The sequence below is a fragment of the Corvus hawaiiensis genome, chromosome 3 (assembly GCF_020740725.1).
Source record: "Corvus hawaiiensis isolate bCorHaw1 chromosome 3, bCorHaw1.pri.cur, whole genome shotgun sequence".
NCBI lineage: Eukaryota > Metazoa > Chordata > Aves > Passeriformes > Corvidae > Corvus > Corvus hawaiiensis.
This window is the reverse complement of record NC_063215.1, coordinates 64388484-64407758: the sequence shown is the minus strand read 5'-3', so window position 1 is coordinate 64407758 and position 19275 is coordinate 64388484. Positions and strand designations below refer to the sequence as shown.

General features: G+C 36.3%; 1 protein-coding gene across 5 annotated transcripts in view; it reads left to right on the top strand.

Annotated features, from left to right (window-relative positions):
• The window catches only part of ADGRG6 (adhesion G protein-coupled receptor G6), a 111068-nt gene that overhangs the window by 81786 nt on the left and 10007 nt on the right, over positions 1 to 19275 (top strand). For all 5 annotated transcript variants that reach the window (XM_048297753.1, XM_048297751.1, XM_048297752.1 and 2 more), the window contains 8 exons: positions 2233 to 2373; positions 5419 to 5535; positions 6667 to 6712; positions 8402 to 8508; positions 11241 to 11368; positions 12666 to 12934; positions 14538 to 14652; positions 15680 to 15963. In XM_048297753.1, the coding sequence (XP_048153710.1) occupies positions 2233 to 2373; positions 5419 to 5535; positions 6667 to 6712; positions 8402 to 8508; positions 11241 to 11368; positions 12666 to 12934; positions 14538 to 14652; positions 15680 to 15963 (1207 nt within the window). The remainder of the gene's footprint in view (positions 1 to 2232; positions 2374 to 5418; positions 5536 to 6666; positions 6713 to 8401; positions 8509 to 11240; positions 11369 to 12665; positions 12935 to 14537; positions 14653 to 15679; positions 15964 to 19275) is intronic.

Here is a 19275-nt window from a genome sequence, read left to right as displayed (position 1 = left end):
TGCTCTCATTTGGGCCAGAGGAACTAAAACTGAATTCAACAAAATATGACATTATAAAAACAGTTAAAGACTAATCACTACAGTATAAGAATAATAGAGAAACAAATTAATTCCCGCTGCAAACTGGCAACTCAACAATCCTAATAAATATCTGATAATTTTATAAGATACTATATATTCCAGAAATCAAAACAATAATGAAGACAGAAAAAAGTCTACTTTCTGGAAAAAGTAGTAGTAATAGAGTAGGCTTCAGGACTTGTGCGTGTATATAGACTTTGGATCAAAACTTGAATGCTTGTTTAAATAGATAAAAATATATTTAATGTAGTTGAGTTTTCACATATTTATATTCCTATATATTTTAGCTAAAAATTCTTTGATTCAATTTTATCAGAAATTTTTGGTGATTGTAAATCTACTTTCGTTTAGCTCTTACATTAATGCAGCTCAGTAGCTGTTTGTGAAGCTGAATAGTTCTTTGTTATCAAAGGAATGTTTCTCCTGCAGATTTCATCCTTTATTTATGGAAGGAGGAAAGGAAAAATTCTAAAGCCAGGTTTTGGATGATCACACATATAAAAGGAATTACCATCTGTGGCTTGAGGACATCCAGGAATTTTCTCGTCCTGGAATCATTTATTACAGCACTGTCTAAATAATCATAAAATCCAAACTGTCAAATTATTTATAGTGTTCCTATTGGAACATGAGCTTCTTCTCAGACTTTCACATTTCCAACAGCTGATTGAGAATTTTTAGCATCCTTCCTACCAGAAAATTTGCAGCAGCTGTGGTCACCATTTATATTTTCCATGCCTGTAAGAAAGATACTTGCTCTCCCTGCTGAAGGGAGATTCCCTTGTGAAAGCCCAGGTTTTTTCACTAATGATGAGATGATCTATCCTAGGCTCATCAGGGAACATTAAAGTCTTCAAGTTGTATGTCAGAATGTTTCCAGATTTTTTTTTAGTATTTTTTTCTTAAAGTAGATACCAAGCAAATTTATCCATGGCAATTTGGAAAGATTCTATTTCAATCCACTCTGTCTTTATGTTTCTTGCCAAACCTTTGACTAAGGTTTTGGTGATTCATATTATTAAATTGTTCCTGTAATATATCCATGCTTCTTTGGAGAAACCTCTTCCACTGTATTTGCAGACAATGCCTAATGGGACATCTTTATCACATACACACTTTCTGTTTACTGTGGTAGAATTATCCTCTGTAAACCTGAGTTTGAACTACATTATCCCTGTCAGGAGATATCTATGAGCTACTTCTTACTGATTTCCAAGGGTGAATAATCAGTCAGTAGCCTATGACTTTTAACCTTCTATTAGCTAGTGATGCTTTTACAATTATACAATTCTCCATGAGAGGCATAAATACATGACCAAGATGCCTCTGGGGAAGTCAGTAGTGGGAGTTTCCATATCTCACAGTAAAACTCTTAAAAGCTTTTACTGTAGAGCCACTGTGAGCTGGCTTGCTCCCCTTCTTTCAAGGGATATGGTGGCACACCTTGAGTAGGCCATGGTGGGAAAGTGATCCTTCATAGAATTGCTGATGAAATGCAGGGTTACATCCTCTTTTATTTCCTCCTCGTTTGTTACATCTCTGGGCCACAGAGGGCTTTTAGATGTCTGATACATTGCCAGTATAGATTAAATTTATATGATGTCAGAAAGTGTCTTTTTTTGTGCTACATAGCACAATAAATATGGAGAAGTGACACTAATAATTTTTAAATCTCCTTTCTGTAGCAGAGAAACTATAACAGCTCATAAGAGAATTATTTCAGATGTGCAGATCAAGCCAGCTAATACAATTTAAGACAGAAAGATTCAGAGCATATTTTTTAGTTCTCAACATTGTTTGTTATGAGGAAAAGTATCTTGAACCTTACTGAAAATGATTATGACTGTCGTAATTGCCATCTCGTTATCTCCAAATCATCATTATAGCAGTGCAGGAGTTTGTTTCTTTGTTGGTTTTGTCTAATACGTTTTTGTAGCAGAAGGCTGATCTCATGCTGGAAAGGTGGAAAACCTTCCCAGCCTTTAAAATTTATTTATTGCATCAACTCTTACATAGACACAAGTCATTTTAGTCTTGATTGGTTCTAGTCCCATATCTAGGTATTTCTGTGTAAGAGTGTGAACCCAGTGGTGGACAACAGATGGTTTGTTCATTGTTTCAACATGTTCTTTTGCTGTTTTCATTTAACAGATAGATTTTGACAAGGATCAGACAAGTGCCTTCGCTTCTGTTGTTCTGCCACCAAGCTTACTGAAGAATTTAAGTCAAGACGAGTTTGAAGTTATATCCAGGGCTCAGTTTACTTTCTTCAATAAAAATGGTCTTTTTCAGGTAAACATTAATGTGCTTGAAGTCATTTCAGAGAGGGTGGGTCAAAGCCAGCTGCTAAAAGTTTCCTGTAGTGTAATAATTTCACAGTACTTCATGAGTTACAGGAATTAAAAGATGACAGCAAATGTAGGTGCTAAAGACAGCCTTATGTTCAGAGTAGCAAAATAATTGAGGTGCCCAAGTTGAGTTGAAGTCAGTGGTTTAACTGCAAATTCCTGTTACATGTGAAATAAACCTTTTTTGGGGGTAATCTATGGAAAATTGTATCCCAGCTGCTTAAAATCAGAGGAAAGAAGCAAGGCCTCTTAACAGGCGTAACTTCTGTTAAAATGCATTAATGTAAGTCCTTGATGTTCGGCGGAGCCAGGTTCTTTTCTATCAGGAGGGAATTTGGCATATAACACTGCCAAATACTCTCTTTTCCTTATAAGAGCTGGTTAGCAGTCATATCCAGCTGACTGCTTTGTATTCATTTGGAGTCCCTGGGCTGATGGTTAGCAGCCAGAGAACATTTGTTTCTATATACACACTATTCTTTTCATACCTGTGTTCTCATAAGCACACCATATTTCAGTAGGAATAAGGATAACAATGCTTGTACCTGAAACCTGAACATGCTCAGGTAGATTTGATTTTTTTATTTTTTGGGTCTTATCAAACGGTAATTGCAAATAGTGCCTGCATGGTAGGCGCCAAAAATATTAGGAAGAGTTTGCAGCTTGGAAAAAGAAAACCAAAACCATACTTATTTGGGAAAAAAAAAACCAGTTAATTAAGAAGGAAACATTGTTTCATGGTGAACTGTAGAATATGTCTCAGAAGACTTGAGTTTGTTTTCCCATCAGTATTTCAAGTGACCTTTGGCTCTTGTGCATCCGCAGAACTCCTTAGTATTGTATTGTCCCTATATTATCGTTTTTATTGGAGTGTATCCAGATTCTTCAGATAATCTAGGCAAGAAAATACCATGACCCACAGTTGCCTTCTGAAATACACCCCAAAGTATCCTTATTTTAAATTGTATTCGTTTTAAGCCTGCTTTTGAGAAAAACAGGATGGATATCTTTAATTAAAAAAAACCCAGAAGAACACAGATGGAGGCTGGTCATAATGGCATCAAATCATATGAAGTCAGAATGTGTCCCTTAATGGTGCTAGAATGCATTTCTAAGCAGTACTAAATAAGCCATTGAAAAACAAAAACCATAAAAATGGCACCTGAATTAGCAACTAAAATGCCTTTCATTTTTTGTGTGTTTTTCGAACTCTTCATGGGTGATGTTTAACACAATGAATTAAAAACGTGCAATCCTCACATTTTTAGTAAGTCTAAAAATAGAGAAGTTCAACAAAAAGGGGATTGAAATAGGCTGATCCACATGCCATCTCAAACCAAATAACTTTGTATAGTATATATTAGTATGAGAGTCTTTCATTTTTATTGCATTTCATATTTCTTCCACTTGCAATTACAAGTATCTGAAAACTGTTCGCTGTATTCCTTAAAAGTATTCAACATAACAGTGAAACATACATTGCAGCATTGGAGGTGGTGGGGGTTTTTTTTCAACTGAGATAATTCTAGTAAGTTTTATCTTGTAATTCATTCAAGATGGTTATGTTACTTAGAGAACTATATAAAAGCTGTTCAGGGTGGGATTCACTTCACCAAAGGCAGGTGTGTTCTGTGTACACATCTATGCCCGAAATGTTGAACTTTAGCTGAGCACAGCCTTATTGCTAAATAAGTAGTTGTCTCTATTTTGCTTTAATGCACACATTATTTCTATTACCTTGTAAGAATAGTAAGAATATAGTAAGTTGCTTTCTCTAAAGAGACCAACTGTGTCTAGTTTTTCTTATCTGCTTACAGACAGAATCCACTGAAACCTGTAGAAATATGTCGAAGGACTTTCATAGACTTTGTCAGATGTGCAAATTTAGGTGGTAACCAAGAGATTTTTTTCTTGTCTGAATGCTCAAGAACTGCCTAGAAATTTGCATTTTCCTTCCTCTTCAATTTTTAAGATTTTAGGAAATTTTGCCACAAAGCTCCAGTATAATCTGAAATACTGTGTCTGAAAACTCTTGGATATGGGTCTTAAAAAATAAAATATTTTTCTCAGGATAATGTGCACTTAATAACTGAAACTGTTGTGTCTCCCATGAGTGGTGGGATCTCACGAGCCCAGTGCTGTGCTGATACCTGACATCTTGTTAGGTGAACAAAACCCCTAGATGGAAGGAATTGAGAGTTCAGAAGTTTGGCAGACCAGATTTTGGGAGAGAAAGTGAGTGACAATAGACTTCATTTGGCCTATGATCTGCCACAGACAGTGACCAAGCTTCCCAACCAGACATCTAAATATCAGGTTTCAATAGAAGCTCATCAAAAGAAAATAGCATTTCCAATGCACTTCCATTTTAATAAATATTTAGTTTCCAAGGAAAACTTCTCTTCCAGAAAATTGTCAGCTGCAGGTTAAAAATCCTATTGGTCAGTGATAATGTCAGAATTCTATTTAAATACCTATCAAATAAGATCTTACAGAAAATGCTATCTCCTTCAGTATGTAACATTGCTTTGAATATGTTTACTACTTCATAGTCATTCATTTTAAGATGGAGGATGATTTAACAACTATATGCAGAAAACAGTTTACTCTCTAAAAACTTTGCATTTAATAAAGGATAGTTTCAACAATAAGATAAGAGAGCTCGTTCATGCTTGTTTAGGGAAATGAGCTAATCATATCATGGGTTGTTATCTGCTACATTGTTTGAGTTATAATTTTGTTTGCCTTCTAACCTCTCTCTATAATTGTGCCTATGTTTGTTTATGACTACAAGGAAAATAGGGAAGCTTCCATGAGGCTTACCCATAATTTGATTTTATAAACATAATGTTCTTATATTGTGTGATCAAAAGTACAGAAATGCTGACAACTTACTTATTCTGGCACACAGCAAAAATGAAACTGTGTACTATGGCCTTTATGTTATGTGCCATGTAAGCATTTATTATATTTTTTTAATCTTTTGAAGGATGCAGAAAATCCTGCCAATTTGACCAGTTTTGTTGTGGCATGCAGTATTGGAAACTTAACCATTCAGGATCTTCAGGATTATGTGAAGGTTACAATCAAGCATACCAAAATTCAGGTAAAACAAGAATACCAAAATTCAGGTAAAACAAGACTGATTATTCAGAGGAACAGGAATGTGAATTATATATAGTAAAGGCTAAGCATATAGCCTGATTTATATGGATGGATTCTGAGCAAGCGAAAAATGAAATTAAGAAGTCTAGAACAAAAGCAAGTAAGCAAAAAGTAGAAACAAATAACCTCTCCCATCCTCATGCATTCGTACTTCATTCATGAGCTAACATGCACCTGAAAGACCATTGATTCTGCCCCTCGGAGGTAACTTCTGTGCCAATAACTGTAGGTGAAACTTGTGTTTCATGACTATACTCGTGACCAGGGACATGATTTATTACACTGGAACTTCATAATTACTTAAATTCTTTGACCAAACATTAATCGCTTTGTTAATAGTTGCCAGAATTATTTTGTTGTCATGTGGTTTTCAGCAGAGGAATGGACAGAAACACATTAATAAGAGATGACTACAGGAAATTTAGGGAAATACAGACCAAATGCAACCTTATGGCACATACTGTTTCAGTTAGAATATGTGTGAGCTTGAGTCTGTTCTCAGTATCTAATGCAAAAGAGGCAATAGCAGTAGAGCCATGAAAGAAAATGTTAAAATGCAATACCTAAGTAAATTGTTTATGTAATGAGAACCTGATTTGTAATTTTCACAGCTCGATTAACTTTATCTTGCATTGCATTACAATGAATATTTTAAGGTGAGGCAAAACAACCTCCACTTGGGTTCATCAGGCACTGGCACATTTTCGAGGCCTTTCATAGAGGATTCACGGAGAAGCCCTAAGGAAGTAAACAGTAAAAAGTATTTAGATTCTATAAAGACATCATTTTCATGGCTAACTTCAGTGACACAAGAAAACTTCATTATTCTGAGGATGTACAAAAGGAACTGTCGAACAGTACATAGAAGCAGTGCTCTAGATTTTGCAATTTGGACAAATCTGTCTTTTTAGAAGAAAAAACTCTTAATTTGAGACAAGTTTTCAACAATCAAAATGATATGGATTCTTCTGCTGGTTAAATGAAAATATATGCATTGCAATAGCTTTTGTAAATGTTGATGAGATTTAGGTCTGAAGATGTATACAAAGTCTACTTTTGCATCTATTCTTAGGAAGATCCTAAACCTACCTGTGTCTTCTGGGATATGAACAAAAATGGTGAGTTTAAAAATACTGTAATTTCTTTCATGTGGGGAATAAATGTGTCTGAGTTTTAAAATCGGTCACAGTATTGGCTATTTTGCTTCCAAATCAATCTTTACAGAATTCAGTAAAGTCCATTCAATGAAGTGTGTAATTTCTTCTATTAGTTACTTACATATTATTAGTATAGTTACATGTTACAGCAAATGTTAAATACTCCTTTTTAAAGTTTATGTTTAATGCAAATTTTTTAGGATTTTAAAATTTTCAGTTAAGTTTTTCCACTTTTTTCCCATATCTGCAGTTCTTCACTGATCTCTCTGTATGAGCAAATTAAATTATAATGCTGCTCAGATACATGAATGGTTCTTAGCCATACTTTTAACTGCTCATGTTTTTAAAAATTGGGTTATATAACTGTAAGATTTTGACTGTTACAGATCTTAAGCTTTTTTGGTTGCATATGGAGACACACATTAAAGGCAACATTTTAGAACATTCTTCATTGCTACTGCCAAACCTGTGTGTGATGTTTTACTCATGCTCTTAATCCTTTGCACAAAGTTGTTCTCTGGGATGACTTTCCAGATCTTTCTGTTTTAGAGATCACTACTGAAACGTTACTCTTCTTTACAATGAAACAGAGCTGTAGGATTTTGGATGGAGAGGTTTAGTACACAGAGTCTTACAAGAAATAAAATTTACCATCCGAATTTGTACTTCAAAGCAGCAGGAAATACAGACAGAGCAACTGAGGAGAATGCAGGAGGACAAAAATGAGCAAATAATCATAGAAACTAGTTAGGAAGCTGAACTTGAGAATCACATTAAAGGAGAAACACACAAGGAGGAAACTATTCCCAGTGGTTGCTTGAGTGGAGAAGAGTTTTAAGTGGTTTTGGAACATCTTCACAGTATTTTGAGAGAATGTCTTGAGTTTGAGTGTTTGATTGTCTTGAAGTTACAGAGCAAATTATGCTGGATTTTGTCAGGAGCTGTGAAAAAAAAGTCTTTAAGAGTCAAAAATATTAATTATTTTTAAAAACTAGCTCATATTTTGGCAGGGAAAAAAAAGAAAAAAGAAATTTTAGTTTTTAGCATGTTAATTTTTAAAACTAAAATCTTTCTACTTATTTTTCAGAATGGCCTTTTCAGGTGGGGCGAGTTGGGAATAGTTCACTTTATATTTTTTTGGAAAGGCCACCAGGGTTCATTGGGATGACCCACTCTGACCTTCTGCATTACATGCTGCAGAAAGGAAGGGCGGGACCCTCTGCTCCTGAGCAATAAAAGCTTTCATGTGCCCAAGGATATATGAGTGGGATGCAGGCAGGTGTAGACATAACATCAGTGGGGGAAAAAGGAGTTCTGAAACCATCTTATTATTGGGTAAAACTAAGGTATGTCTTAATGTGTGATCCACATAGTAGGTCTTACTCACTAACCAAAAACCTCCCCACCTTTATTATACATCTCCGTCTATTGCTTCTGCTCACCAGTCCATTCCTGGGACACTCATCTGGGGTGATTCTCTGCAGAAACTAGGAAATCTGACACTTGCTTCTCTCCTGGTTGTTTTTAGTGCTGGCTCATTTGGTTTGAGAAAGTACTTCTGTGTTTGCACAAGATGAAGTGAGAAATCTGCTGAAAGAGAGGTTGACATGTGTTGGTTGGACAGAAGTTTCTCATGTTTCATTTCCGCAGGTGGCAACGGTGGCTGGAACCCTGCGGGCTGCCAAGTGGATGCAGAGTCCAATGAAAATGAAACTGTGTGCTTGTGCAACCACCTCACACATTTTGGGGTCCTAATGGTAGGCAAACTCTCTGCTCACCAAGTTACCTTTCCCAGGAAGAGTAACACAGCTTTTGTGTGGTGTCAAGACAACTCTCATTTTTGTTACTTGGGTTCTTTCTTTTGCATATATTTCTTAATAATAATAATATGTGGGTTTTCCCCCCTTATTATCATAAAGTTATATTTTCATAACAAAGTAGCTAGTGATAAGGATTCGGGAACGAGATAATGAAGAAAGTTAGCAATGGAAGAATATTATTGTTATTTTCGTTATTAAATTCTTTACAAGTGGCTAAATATTATTTTTTTAATTAAAATGTACCCATGAGATTTTTCTAAATTTTAAAAATACTGTGCCACAAAAGACCTAAGATTGAGACTTCTGAGTGATATCAAAATACAAATAACATATTATAACATCCAGCTGAATACAACCAAGGCCGAGTACTAATATTTCCTCTGGCAACACAGGAAAAAAAAGTGATCCTATTGAGCCCTAAGTTGCAGGGGATCTCTGACATGTCCTTTAACAGTATAATCTGACAAAAGTGACCTGCAGCTGAGGCAGGAGGTATGCAAAAAGAGGGAAGTGAATAAGAAAGAAGTCTAAGTATACTTGAAATTTCCAGATTGAGAAAGTGGGAAGTTGCTTGCAGGAAAAAAAAAATAGAAAAAAAAAGAAAAAGCATGAGAAGAAGTTAGAAATGCTGTTTTCAGAACAAAAAGAAGAGAGACTAATTGTCAGGAAAAACAGGGAAAGAAAAACATCCTACAGATGGTAGAAAACTATGAGAATGAAAAGTCAAGGGAGCACAATAATTCTCTTTCATCCTTAGGTCAAAAGGCTGACTTGTCCCTTGCAAATCTAGTTTGCAAATTTGACGAGATTTATCTAATGTCATAAACTATGAAGTGGCACCTTTTGCACAATGTGTAAACCCATATTGGCTGTTTTCTTGCTTGACTTTAATCCATTTTGGGGATGCCTTATAATACAGGCCTTCTCTCAGAAAAAGACTGCTCACAGAGCACTGGTACAAAACATGTAGCCCGTACTCTGTCAGAGCCTTAAGCAAAGTCTCCAGACAGGGTGGGTAGCAGAGCAAAGCCTGTCAGGGAGATGAAAGAGGGAACCATATGGTGCACTTCAGCCTCAGCAGCATAGCCTCCAGCAATTTGCACTTGTGAAGTGTTTTTCAGAGAGAAAAAAAATCCCGTGACAAAATGGAATACTGCTATCTTTTCTTAAATTTGGCGGTTGTTTATGCTCAATAACAGGCTGATACGTTTTTTTCCAGCTGAAATTAACATTCTTTGGCCTGTAAAACATAGCTGCAGAAAATATGTTGGCTCCTGGTCACAGCAGGAATAATTCCTAGGTGGAAGTATTTGGGGTTTGAGGTAACTTGTGGCAGTGTCACATACAACTTTAACCACACAAGGGAGCCACATACACTGACTTTTTCAGCTTTGGCCTTCCAGACCCTTCTAAATAGAACTGCTCTCTTCACATCATGCTGAGATGTAGATATGAAAGAGCCACAAACTTTGTGTCTTATTGCAAGCTAAATTATGGTCTTGTTCCACTTTTCACCCCCAAAGGGATAAAGAAAAGGCTTTCTTAGGATATATTCAATGAGCCCCTTCTCTTCCCTGAATGCTTTAGTGGCAGTAGGAAATAAGGCAGAAGGTCTTTGAATTTGGGCTGCATTCCAGTAGATTTTTACAAAGTTTTGACCATTCTAATGGCTTTTCCATTTTAATAATTTCTTCTGACTTTATTTAGATACTAAATTATTTCCAAAGAATACTCTCCTTATGTTTAAATAAACTGTCATAGAAGGCTGGAATGGACTGTAAAAGGCTCCTGCCTTTTCCTATGAAGCATGTAAAGTTTTGTAGCATTTAATGTTTCTTTTTGATAGCTAGTTTTGCTAGGTACAACAATGACAATGACTGCAGAATTGACATCATTATCTGTTAGTGTTTGCTCACATTTTCTCCAAAGTGATATAAATCCAAACATCCTCATATTTCCTTGTCCTTAAAAAAAGGAAACAACACTGGCATTTATTCTCAGATGGTACTATGGGGCAGTTACAGTTAGACAGAAAAAAAAGAAAATCCTCAGAATGTTCCTACTTTATTCCCCAATTTTTTTTTTCTGTTGTCCTTGTCACTACTTTTCTGACCAATTCTATTTAAAGTGTAGTTCTTATATCAAAACAGACCCTAAATCCAAAAAGCAATATCTTGCCCTTGGTTTCACCTGTAGATGTTTAGTTACATTGACTCTTATGAACTTTTAATAACAAAAAGGCCAGAAATTCCCCACAATGTTGCACATTTCAATATGAATACTTTTAAGTTACATTTTTCTAAATCTTACATCTTCTGAAAGAGAGTTGTATACACACAACAGAATTAAAAAGCTTGGAAACTGGAGACTTTTCCAGAGAAGGACATTTGAATTCCTGGTACTGAATTATAAGGATCAGAATCAGGCTCTATCTGCCATTCCCAGCGGTTATAATACTTAAAGCACAATATTTTGAAGAGCTGTGGGCAGGAAGTGAAAGGTGTAACAACTATAGACCAAGTACACACAGTAAAAATGAACCCCAGTGTCAAGGTTACAGTGGTGTTGCCAAAGTGCTTTTCAGTTTTATTGACTAATTACCAAAAAGACTGCTGTGCTCAGAGAAAAGGTGCTGGCTACAATTGATGTCTCTTCCTTCTCTCTCCCAGGACCTTCAGAGAACCGTGACACAAATTGACCCACAGAACACCAAGGTCCTGACCTTTATCACTTACATAGGCTGTGGAATATCTGCTATATTTTCAGCTGCAACTCTTCTGACATACATTGCGTTTGAGTAAGTACCAATTCTGTGAACAACATCACAAGGAAGTACCTGTATGTGCAGAATGAAATAAGTTAGTTACGTGGTTAGTCTGGCTTTTTTGCCTAGGAGGGGAAATCTGTATTTGAAAAAATCAAACCTGCAAAATCAGAGTCACAGTGTTGTAAAGTGGAAATTTGTTCAAGGGGACACAAGTTCAGAGTCTTTCCTCCAGTTTCTTATGTGTTGTGCTGCCCAGACTGGGGAATAAGGTGAATGTGTATCAAAATTTTCCTTTTGGGAATCCTCTAGATTTTGAACAGATAGGTATTATTTTAAAATTCTCAAAGAGTCTTTTTATAAAAACCAAACAAAACTTGCCTATGCAGGCATAACAGGTTCCAAGTTGAAAAAGAGAAACTTCCAATTAGAGGAATTACATTTTATACCCCTTCAGAAAGAAGTGGGAAGAGAAAGGAAATTAAAATAAATTATAAAGTGTTACAAGAATTTCAACAGAACTCCTGCTGAAATGTGAAAGTGACTCAAGAGAAAGCAAAAATTTTGAAGTAGTACAGTTCTGTGAACAGTAAAAAGAGAAAATGAAGTCATGTTAACACAAAGAAAGCATTCTGCCAGTAACAGGACAGGACATAGTAGCTGCTAAAGAAGGATAATTTTCTGGGGACAGAAGTGGGGGAGGGGGGCTGGAGAAGGGGGTTTTCAAGTTTTAAATAACTTCAATGATTGCATTCCTATTACATTACCTATGGTATAGTGTTCTGGTTCAAGTTGGTAGAAATTATTTGCTGCCCCCCACTACCCACATTTTAATGGAGAGCAGTTTAAAAAAATTACTTGTTCTTCAGTCTTCCTAAGATCCTATTTAAAAACAAACAGAAAACCACATTCACTGGACAATATATTCCAAAACTTAGGCTAAGATTTACATATAAAATGATCACAGATGACCTTCTGGTCAGCTGTATTTTTTTTGCTTTCAATTAAAATAAAAAGTACTAGTTTATACTTAATTTGAAAGATTGGTTTGGGGTTTTTTTTCAATAAAAAAATCAGTTGCTAAAATACTGCAGCAGTTAATTAACTCATTATGGACCCAAAGAACTGGTAGCTTACCCCCAGCCACACATAGCTGAAGCCTTCAACAATCCCTCACAGAAATACACACCACTATGTCTTACTGCACAAACACAGCTGGAAGGGGTTCCCTGTGCTTTTATTGACTTTGTGAAGGGATAAACCCAGCTGCAATAGGTGGTTTGTGTAACTGCAGAAAGTTAATCATGTGCATCTGTGTTTCTCTCATTAGGAAGTTGCGAAGAGATTATCCATCCAAAATCCTGATGAATCTGAGCACAGCCCTGCTCTTTCTTAACCTGATTTTTCTGCTTGATGGCTGGATTGCATCCTTTGATATTGATGGCCTCTGCATAGCTGTAGCTGCACTTTTGCACTTTTTTCTCCTGGCCACCTTTACATGGATGGGACTGGAAGCTGTTCACATGTACATTGCTCTAGTGAAGGTGTTCAACACGTATATACGGCGATACATACTGAAGTTCTGCATCATTGGCTGGGGTGAGTTCAGTAGATGCAATATTTACATAAAATGTATGCTGCTGTATAAATGTTCTCTATAAATGCTGCTATATAAAAGCTCCCTATCAGAAATGCAGAGTAGAATTAATAATATCAGTGTGTCATTTCCTTACCCCTGCCTGCAGCAGTGCCAGCATGCAGGCAGCCCTCTCTGTCACCAAGTTCCCCCATGTGATTCTGTGTAAATAACACTCTAACTGGCACTCTCCACCCAGAGCAGCTCACAGCCCCAGAATGAGCAGAGAGACCAGATAAACTGGTCTTGTTTTCCAAAGAGGCCAGAATGGGAGAGGGGAAATGTGAGTGTTGTGTCAGAGATGGAGAACTGTGTCAACCCAATGAATGCAGAAACTCTTGCAGTTACTGCAAAGCCTATGGAGGTTTTGCATTGACTTTCAAAAACTTTAAGTACAGCTTAAATTTTCTTGCCAACAAATACAAGCCTATTGTGGAATCAGAAACAACCAAAATTTTCTGAGATTCAGCACAATGTTTAAACCACGAAGAGATCCTGGCTGCCCTAAGCAATGTACACAGCAGGACTTAAATGGAAAAAGTAATACTGAAAAATAACTGCAAGGCTCAAGCAGCAAGACTTTTATTCTTCATTTTTGTCTATATCAGGAATCTGTGGTTTCTCCCTGAATGCACATATTGTGTTTGAATTAATACAGCACAATGCTAAGCCATTAACCTTACGGCTAGAGCACTGACCTCGGTACAGCTGATAATTGATGTCTTTCCATTGGCAACTAGCATCCTCTTTGGCAACCTCAGCAGAGGACAAGGACTGAGTGGTCGGAAAAGCAAATTAACCTCTTCCCCTTTGAATCTGTTCTGTTATAGCAAGGATAAGGCATGTAAATAAGGCATATCAGGAAACGTACATTTCTTTTGTGTGAGCTGTACTTTTCTGCAGAGTTCTCCTCTGCATAGTTGTCTACTTTCCCCAAATACTCCCTCTGCTTTTTTATTAAGAAATACATAGTTTGTTTTATGGAAGCGAGGGGGGCACATATAAGTAAAGTATATATAATATGTATAACGCTGCAGAAGATAATATGGGATATATAATATAATGTGGTTGAGAGAAACAGTGGAGAAATTGCAGGTTTAAGTTCATGTTCCCCAGTGACACAACCTAATGAATTCACATTAGCATGAAAAAAATCCCTCAAAAAATTCCTAATACCATCCCTCTGCTAGACCTCATTTTATGCAATAATTTGTTAATCTCACTATATAATGAGAGCCTGTGTGCAGTTGCAAATTTAACTTTGGGTAATTAAGGGATATTATTTTACTTTAGTTTATTGTTTTACTTTAGTTTCCTTATCACATACTAAACTTTTTATACATTACAGAACATTACAGGGCTTATTCATTAATGCCTCTTAATTACTTTAATAGTTCTATATATTTGTACTGTTTGAAAAATTGTTTCCTTCTACCTTCTCAGTGCAGTTTTCTCAGGATACTCTGTACTAAAACTATAGGGATGGACACATCAGTAATTCAGCTTAGCATGGTGAATTTGAAAGTTTAGGAGATTTGAAAGCTCACCAGATTTCTTGTGTTACAGGTTTGCCAGCTCTGGTGATAGCAATTGTTTTAGCAAGTGCTAATACAAATGCAAGTCACGTTTATGGCAAAGAGTTATATGGTAGAGATGCTAACGGGCAAGGAGGGGATGACTTGTGAGTATTTCTTTTGCTCTCTTAAAATTAAGCATTTATAGTTGCTTTGCAAAAGTCAATGGTGCATTAAGCAAGCAAAAAGGGAAAAACTGTCTTCCGAATGATTAGAATCTGTAATGTGAAGACGGCTGTTAGAGAAATTGGAGGGAAATCTGCATGACCCAATGCCACTTACAAACACGTCTCTGGCAAAGAATAATTTATAGGTTTTGTCATGAAAATAAAATAAAAATACCTGTTTTGGTTTGTCTTAAATGAAAGCTGTATTTTCTAGGTAAGAGCAAAGAAAGAAATCGTATAAAAATAGTTTCCTTTGTAAATAAACCAACCTTTTGCCGATGTAGTTCAATAGTCCTCTATGTTCTTCTCTTGATGTCCAGATAGTAACTCCAAATGCCAAAATTTTTATGTGAGTGCTCTTTTCCTTGCCTAGTGAAGCTTCATCATGATAAATAAAATTTCCATTTTTTATTTTATTATAGTATCATGCTGAGCATTCAGGCCATTTGCTGCAAGAGAAATTACTTAGGTCTCTCACATGGCTGACTGTCAAATGGCTGCCTCAAAAGTCCTGCTACTTCTCCAGTCGTGTTCAAGTTCTCCTTTAGCTCTAGTGGAAGAAACTTCAGATTTTTGACACTGAAGATCCAAGTTTGCCCATTCTGTTTTTAAAGCATTCAATGCTTCACACAGATGACAGCAGTGAATTTCTTTGTACTTTTTTCATTATAGGACTGCAGTTCCCACTGCTTCCCACCTTTTTAATTAGCTTTGACTAAAATGGGGTACAGCCCTCAGATTTCTCATATGATAACACTATAAGCCATGGTCACTTAAGGTGCCTCTGGGCTTCATCCTGTTTCCAAACAGAAAATGGACAAAGGTTTCATTTTACATTGTAGCTCTGCATTAGTGGTATCAGAAATCGGCTCATTTTCCTTTAGTCATATGAATAATTGGAGGATAGTTTCCATTAACCAAAAATGATCCTTTTTTTTTTTTTTTTTTTTTTTTAATTTTTTTATAGCTGCTGGATCAAGAATGAAGTTGTCTTTTATGTGACTTGTGCCGGCTACTTTGGAATCATGTTTCTAATGAATGTCGCCATGTTTATTGTGGTGATGGTGCAAATCTGCGGGAGGAATGGGAAAAGAACCAATCGGAGCCTGAAGGAAGAGATCCTGAGGAACCTCCGTAGTGTGGTCAGCCTGACCTTCCTCCTGGGCATGACATGGGGCTTTGCCTTTTTTGCCTGGGGCCCCTTAACTCTTCCTTTCTTGTACCTCTTCTCAATTTTCAATTCATTGCAAGGTAAGCTGAATTTTTGTTCTATGAATGAATAATATTTGATCTGTTACTGTTCTGGGGCTTACTATGTCCAGTGATTGGACTAGGGAACACATATCTGAGCTCTCTAGGTTTTCCTTTGATGCTAAACCATCAATAGTTTCCCCTTATGTGGAATAATGACATCAACTACACCCGGGTCGAATATCTTACATAAATTCATTATGGTTTCAAGGTCTTTTTCCATAAAATGAACTATATTATAAATAGAGCTCTTCCTAGCTAACAGTCTGCAGTGTTCTCTGTTGAGACACATGCTGTATGACCTTCAGCATTTCCTTTCACTGATTATAACAAATATAGGAAGCCTTTTTCCTTAATTTATTCCTGTAGAAAATCTCTAAAACTCATAACTATTTTATTAAGACATGAGAAACTCATAAAATAAACTTCAGTCCTGTCTCAGTGTGGACATATAGCAGAAACATATGGGATATTCTTTGCTTTAGAAAAATCCAGTGACTGTTATAGTCAGTTTATTTTTCTTTCCTTTATTCAAGTTTTCATTATTTTACTTTTCCAGCATAGTTTGCCTTTCTGAAAAATGCTGTAAATTGTAATCAAATGGTTAAAAATTACAGAATTATATAGCTGACATTTAAAAACATTCAGCTCAGAGCTAAAATTTGCATATGTTTCAACTGCCATAAAATTCTCTATCAGTGCTTGCCCTATCCACCTATAAAGAACAACTAAAAATTTAATGAAGAGAAAACCCCAAGAAGGTCATTGGAAGTGCGTGCATTATACCACACACATATTGATATAAGAAATAAATCTGCCTGAAAAAAAAAAAAAAAACAACAAAAAACAAATTCAAGAATATCATTGAAGGAACATGTGTTATGCAACACAAATATTGAGATAAAAATTAAATTTTCTTTGGGTCAGCAAAATGTTTTCTCTTTATGGAAAAAGTACTTAATGTCACCCTGTGCAGATTTTGTCTGATACAGTTGAGATGTATTTACTGTGCTGAAAGATTTCTTGAGCTTTCATGGGAAGAGAATAATGGTGTGGGTTTTTGTTTGGGTCAGTTTCAACCTAAAATGCTAAGAAAAATGACAAAAAATATTTGGATGTGGTGTTCTTACTAGAAACTGTTTTTTCCAAATGACAGGTTCTGATACTCCCCTAGCAGCATAATGAAGTATTTAGTGCATTATGTCTGTGTTAGAAATTTAGAAGGGCCTAGAGAGATCAGAAGTATGGGAAGAACATGAAAAAAGATTTAAACTCTGAAAAGCTTGCCAAGGGTCAAATTGATCAAGTTCTCTGTAACCAGAATTTCCAGTGCAGTTAATTAAGCTTGTATGTGCAGAGTGCATAAAAGGCTGACCACCACTGCTTAAGTCTCCGTGGGGTAATAGCACTATTTAATGGAAAATGAATATTTGGAAGGCAGTTAAGTCAGAAGATGAAACTGCAAAAGATGAGAAGTAAATGTAAAAAGAAGAGTGATGAGCTTTCCATGGATTGTGGTAGCAATGATGATGCAGTCTATGCTCAGGCATGTCATATCAAGCAATAGGAAATAACAATCTTCTATCTGAAAGTACGTATTGCTGTGTCAGAAAGAGCTAGGCAAAGCTAAAGAATAAAGGAAGAGGATGTTTAAAATCCCATATAACTGGTGCAGTGTTCATGTAGCAGTAAGGGGATGGAATGGGGCAAATCTTTATCAGGAAGCATTTCCTAGCAGCAAAAAATGTTTCAATATGGCAAGTCTTTCATCAGTATTAGCAGCTCGATTATGGAGATGTTGGTAAACGCGTCTATCCTCTCTCAAGTTTTTGAAAGCTGCACGAACATTTGAAGATATACCAGCAGCCTCCATCAGCAATTTTCTGGGCACTGGCAGTGAAAAAGCAAATTGCAGCAACTGCTAGTGTTACTGTACTTTGCTATTTCCTCTACATAGGAAATTATTTTTCTCTCCTTGACGCTCAGAGTAAAAAATCTGGGAACATTTCTTTTTTGGCTGCTCACTTTATGTATATGCCTGGGCAAGCCAAATACTTTCATATCAGAGCCAAGCAAGAGCCAAGCCTAGGGTCTGATTTGTCTCTGGGAAACAAAACCAAAGCTGTACTACTAAAAGCACGTTGTAAACTTAATGAATAATGAAATACAGAGAAAAAAGTTCTGGAGGCCAAGCCCAGACAGGGCAAAGGCAAAGTACTTAATTCAGTACATTTGTTTTGCATTACTATGGAATATGCATTTTCTTTTTAACCGTTCAGAACATTCACTGCAATTTAATTAAGCATCAGTTTACTAAGTTTGTAAGCTTTGTAGAAGCCCTGAGAGGAACTTTGGGCCACAACCAGCTTTATACCTCTAACCCTGTAAGAGCTGCCAGTGGTCACATTGGACTTGCTCTGTGATTTAAACAAACCACATAGAAAAATATTTTACTAAATGCAAATACAGTATCCATAATCCAAGAGAAACTACATTTGAGATGCATTAAGGCGATGCCTTTTTTAAAATGTGCTTTTCCTTTTCTTCCCCATCAGCTCTTGAAAAATTTTGTAAAAATTGTGTTTCATGACCCAACCCCTACCTAAAGTTAACTGATTTCAAAGTTTTCAGCCTGGCTTGGTGGCTATAAGCAAATACAAGCCCAGTTCAATGACATGCACTAGTGCAAAATTAGACCTCAGCAATCTGGAGGAGAGACGATAATTTGATTCTCCAGAAGATCTTTATCCAAGCCATACCCTGCCATTGTGTTCTGCCAGCTGAAACATGCTAGACATTAGTATACAGAACTGTTCATGATGATCATAAAGGAATGGTTTTAGAGGAAGCCATTTGACCACATTTGCCCACACTATGTAGTATTTATTCACATTTAAGGTAAATCATGAGGGATCTGGCAGTAGCGTTTGGCCATCAGGTGTTCGGCCTCGGGTTGACTCTCTCATGAGAATATGAGTAAAGCAAGGAATAGTCTAAGCCACTTAAAAACAAAAGATTCCACAGCCAGTGCCTGCCTGAGAAAAGTCAGGAACATATGAGATTTCCAACTACTATATTTAGCTCTGAAGTACAACTCTAGGTGATGAAATTGTACCATACGCCCTGTTAAGACCTACCTTATCACATGGTAGGATGCTTACCTCCTGTCGTGAAAATAAAAACTTTAAAACTGCATGAGAAAAGCAACTCTACAAAAACATTCTTAAACACATTTTCAATTGCATGTGCAAATCAGTTAGTTTTCTTTGGGATTAAGTAGCTGGACTTCTACTTGGTACTTGTGAACATATT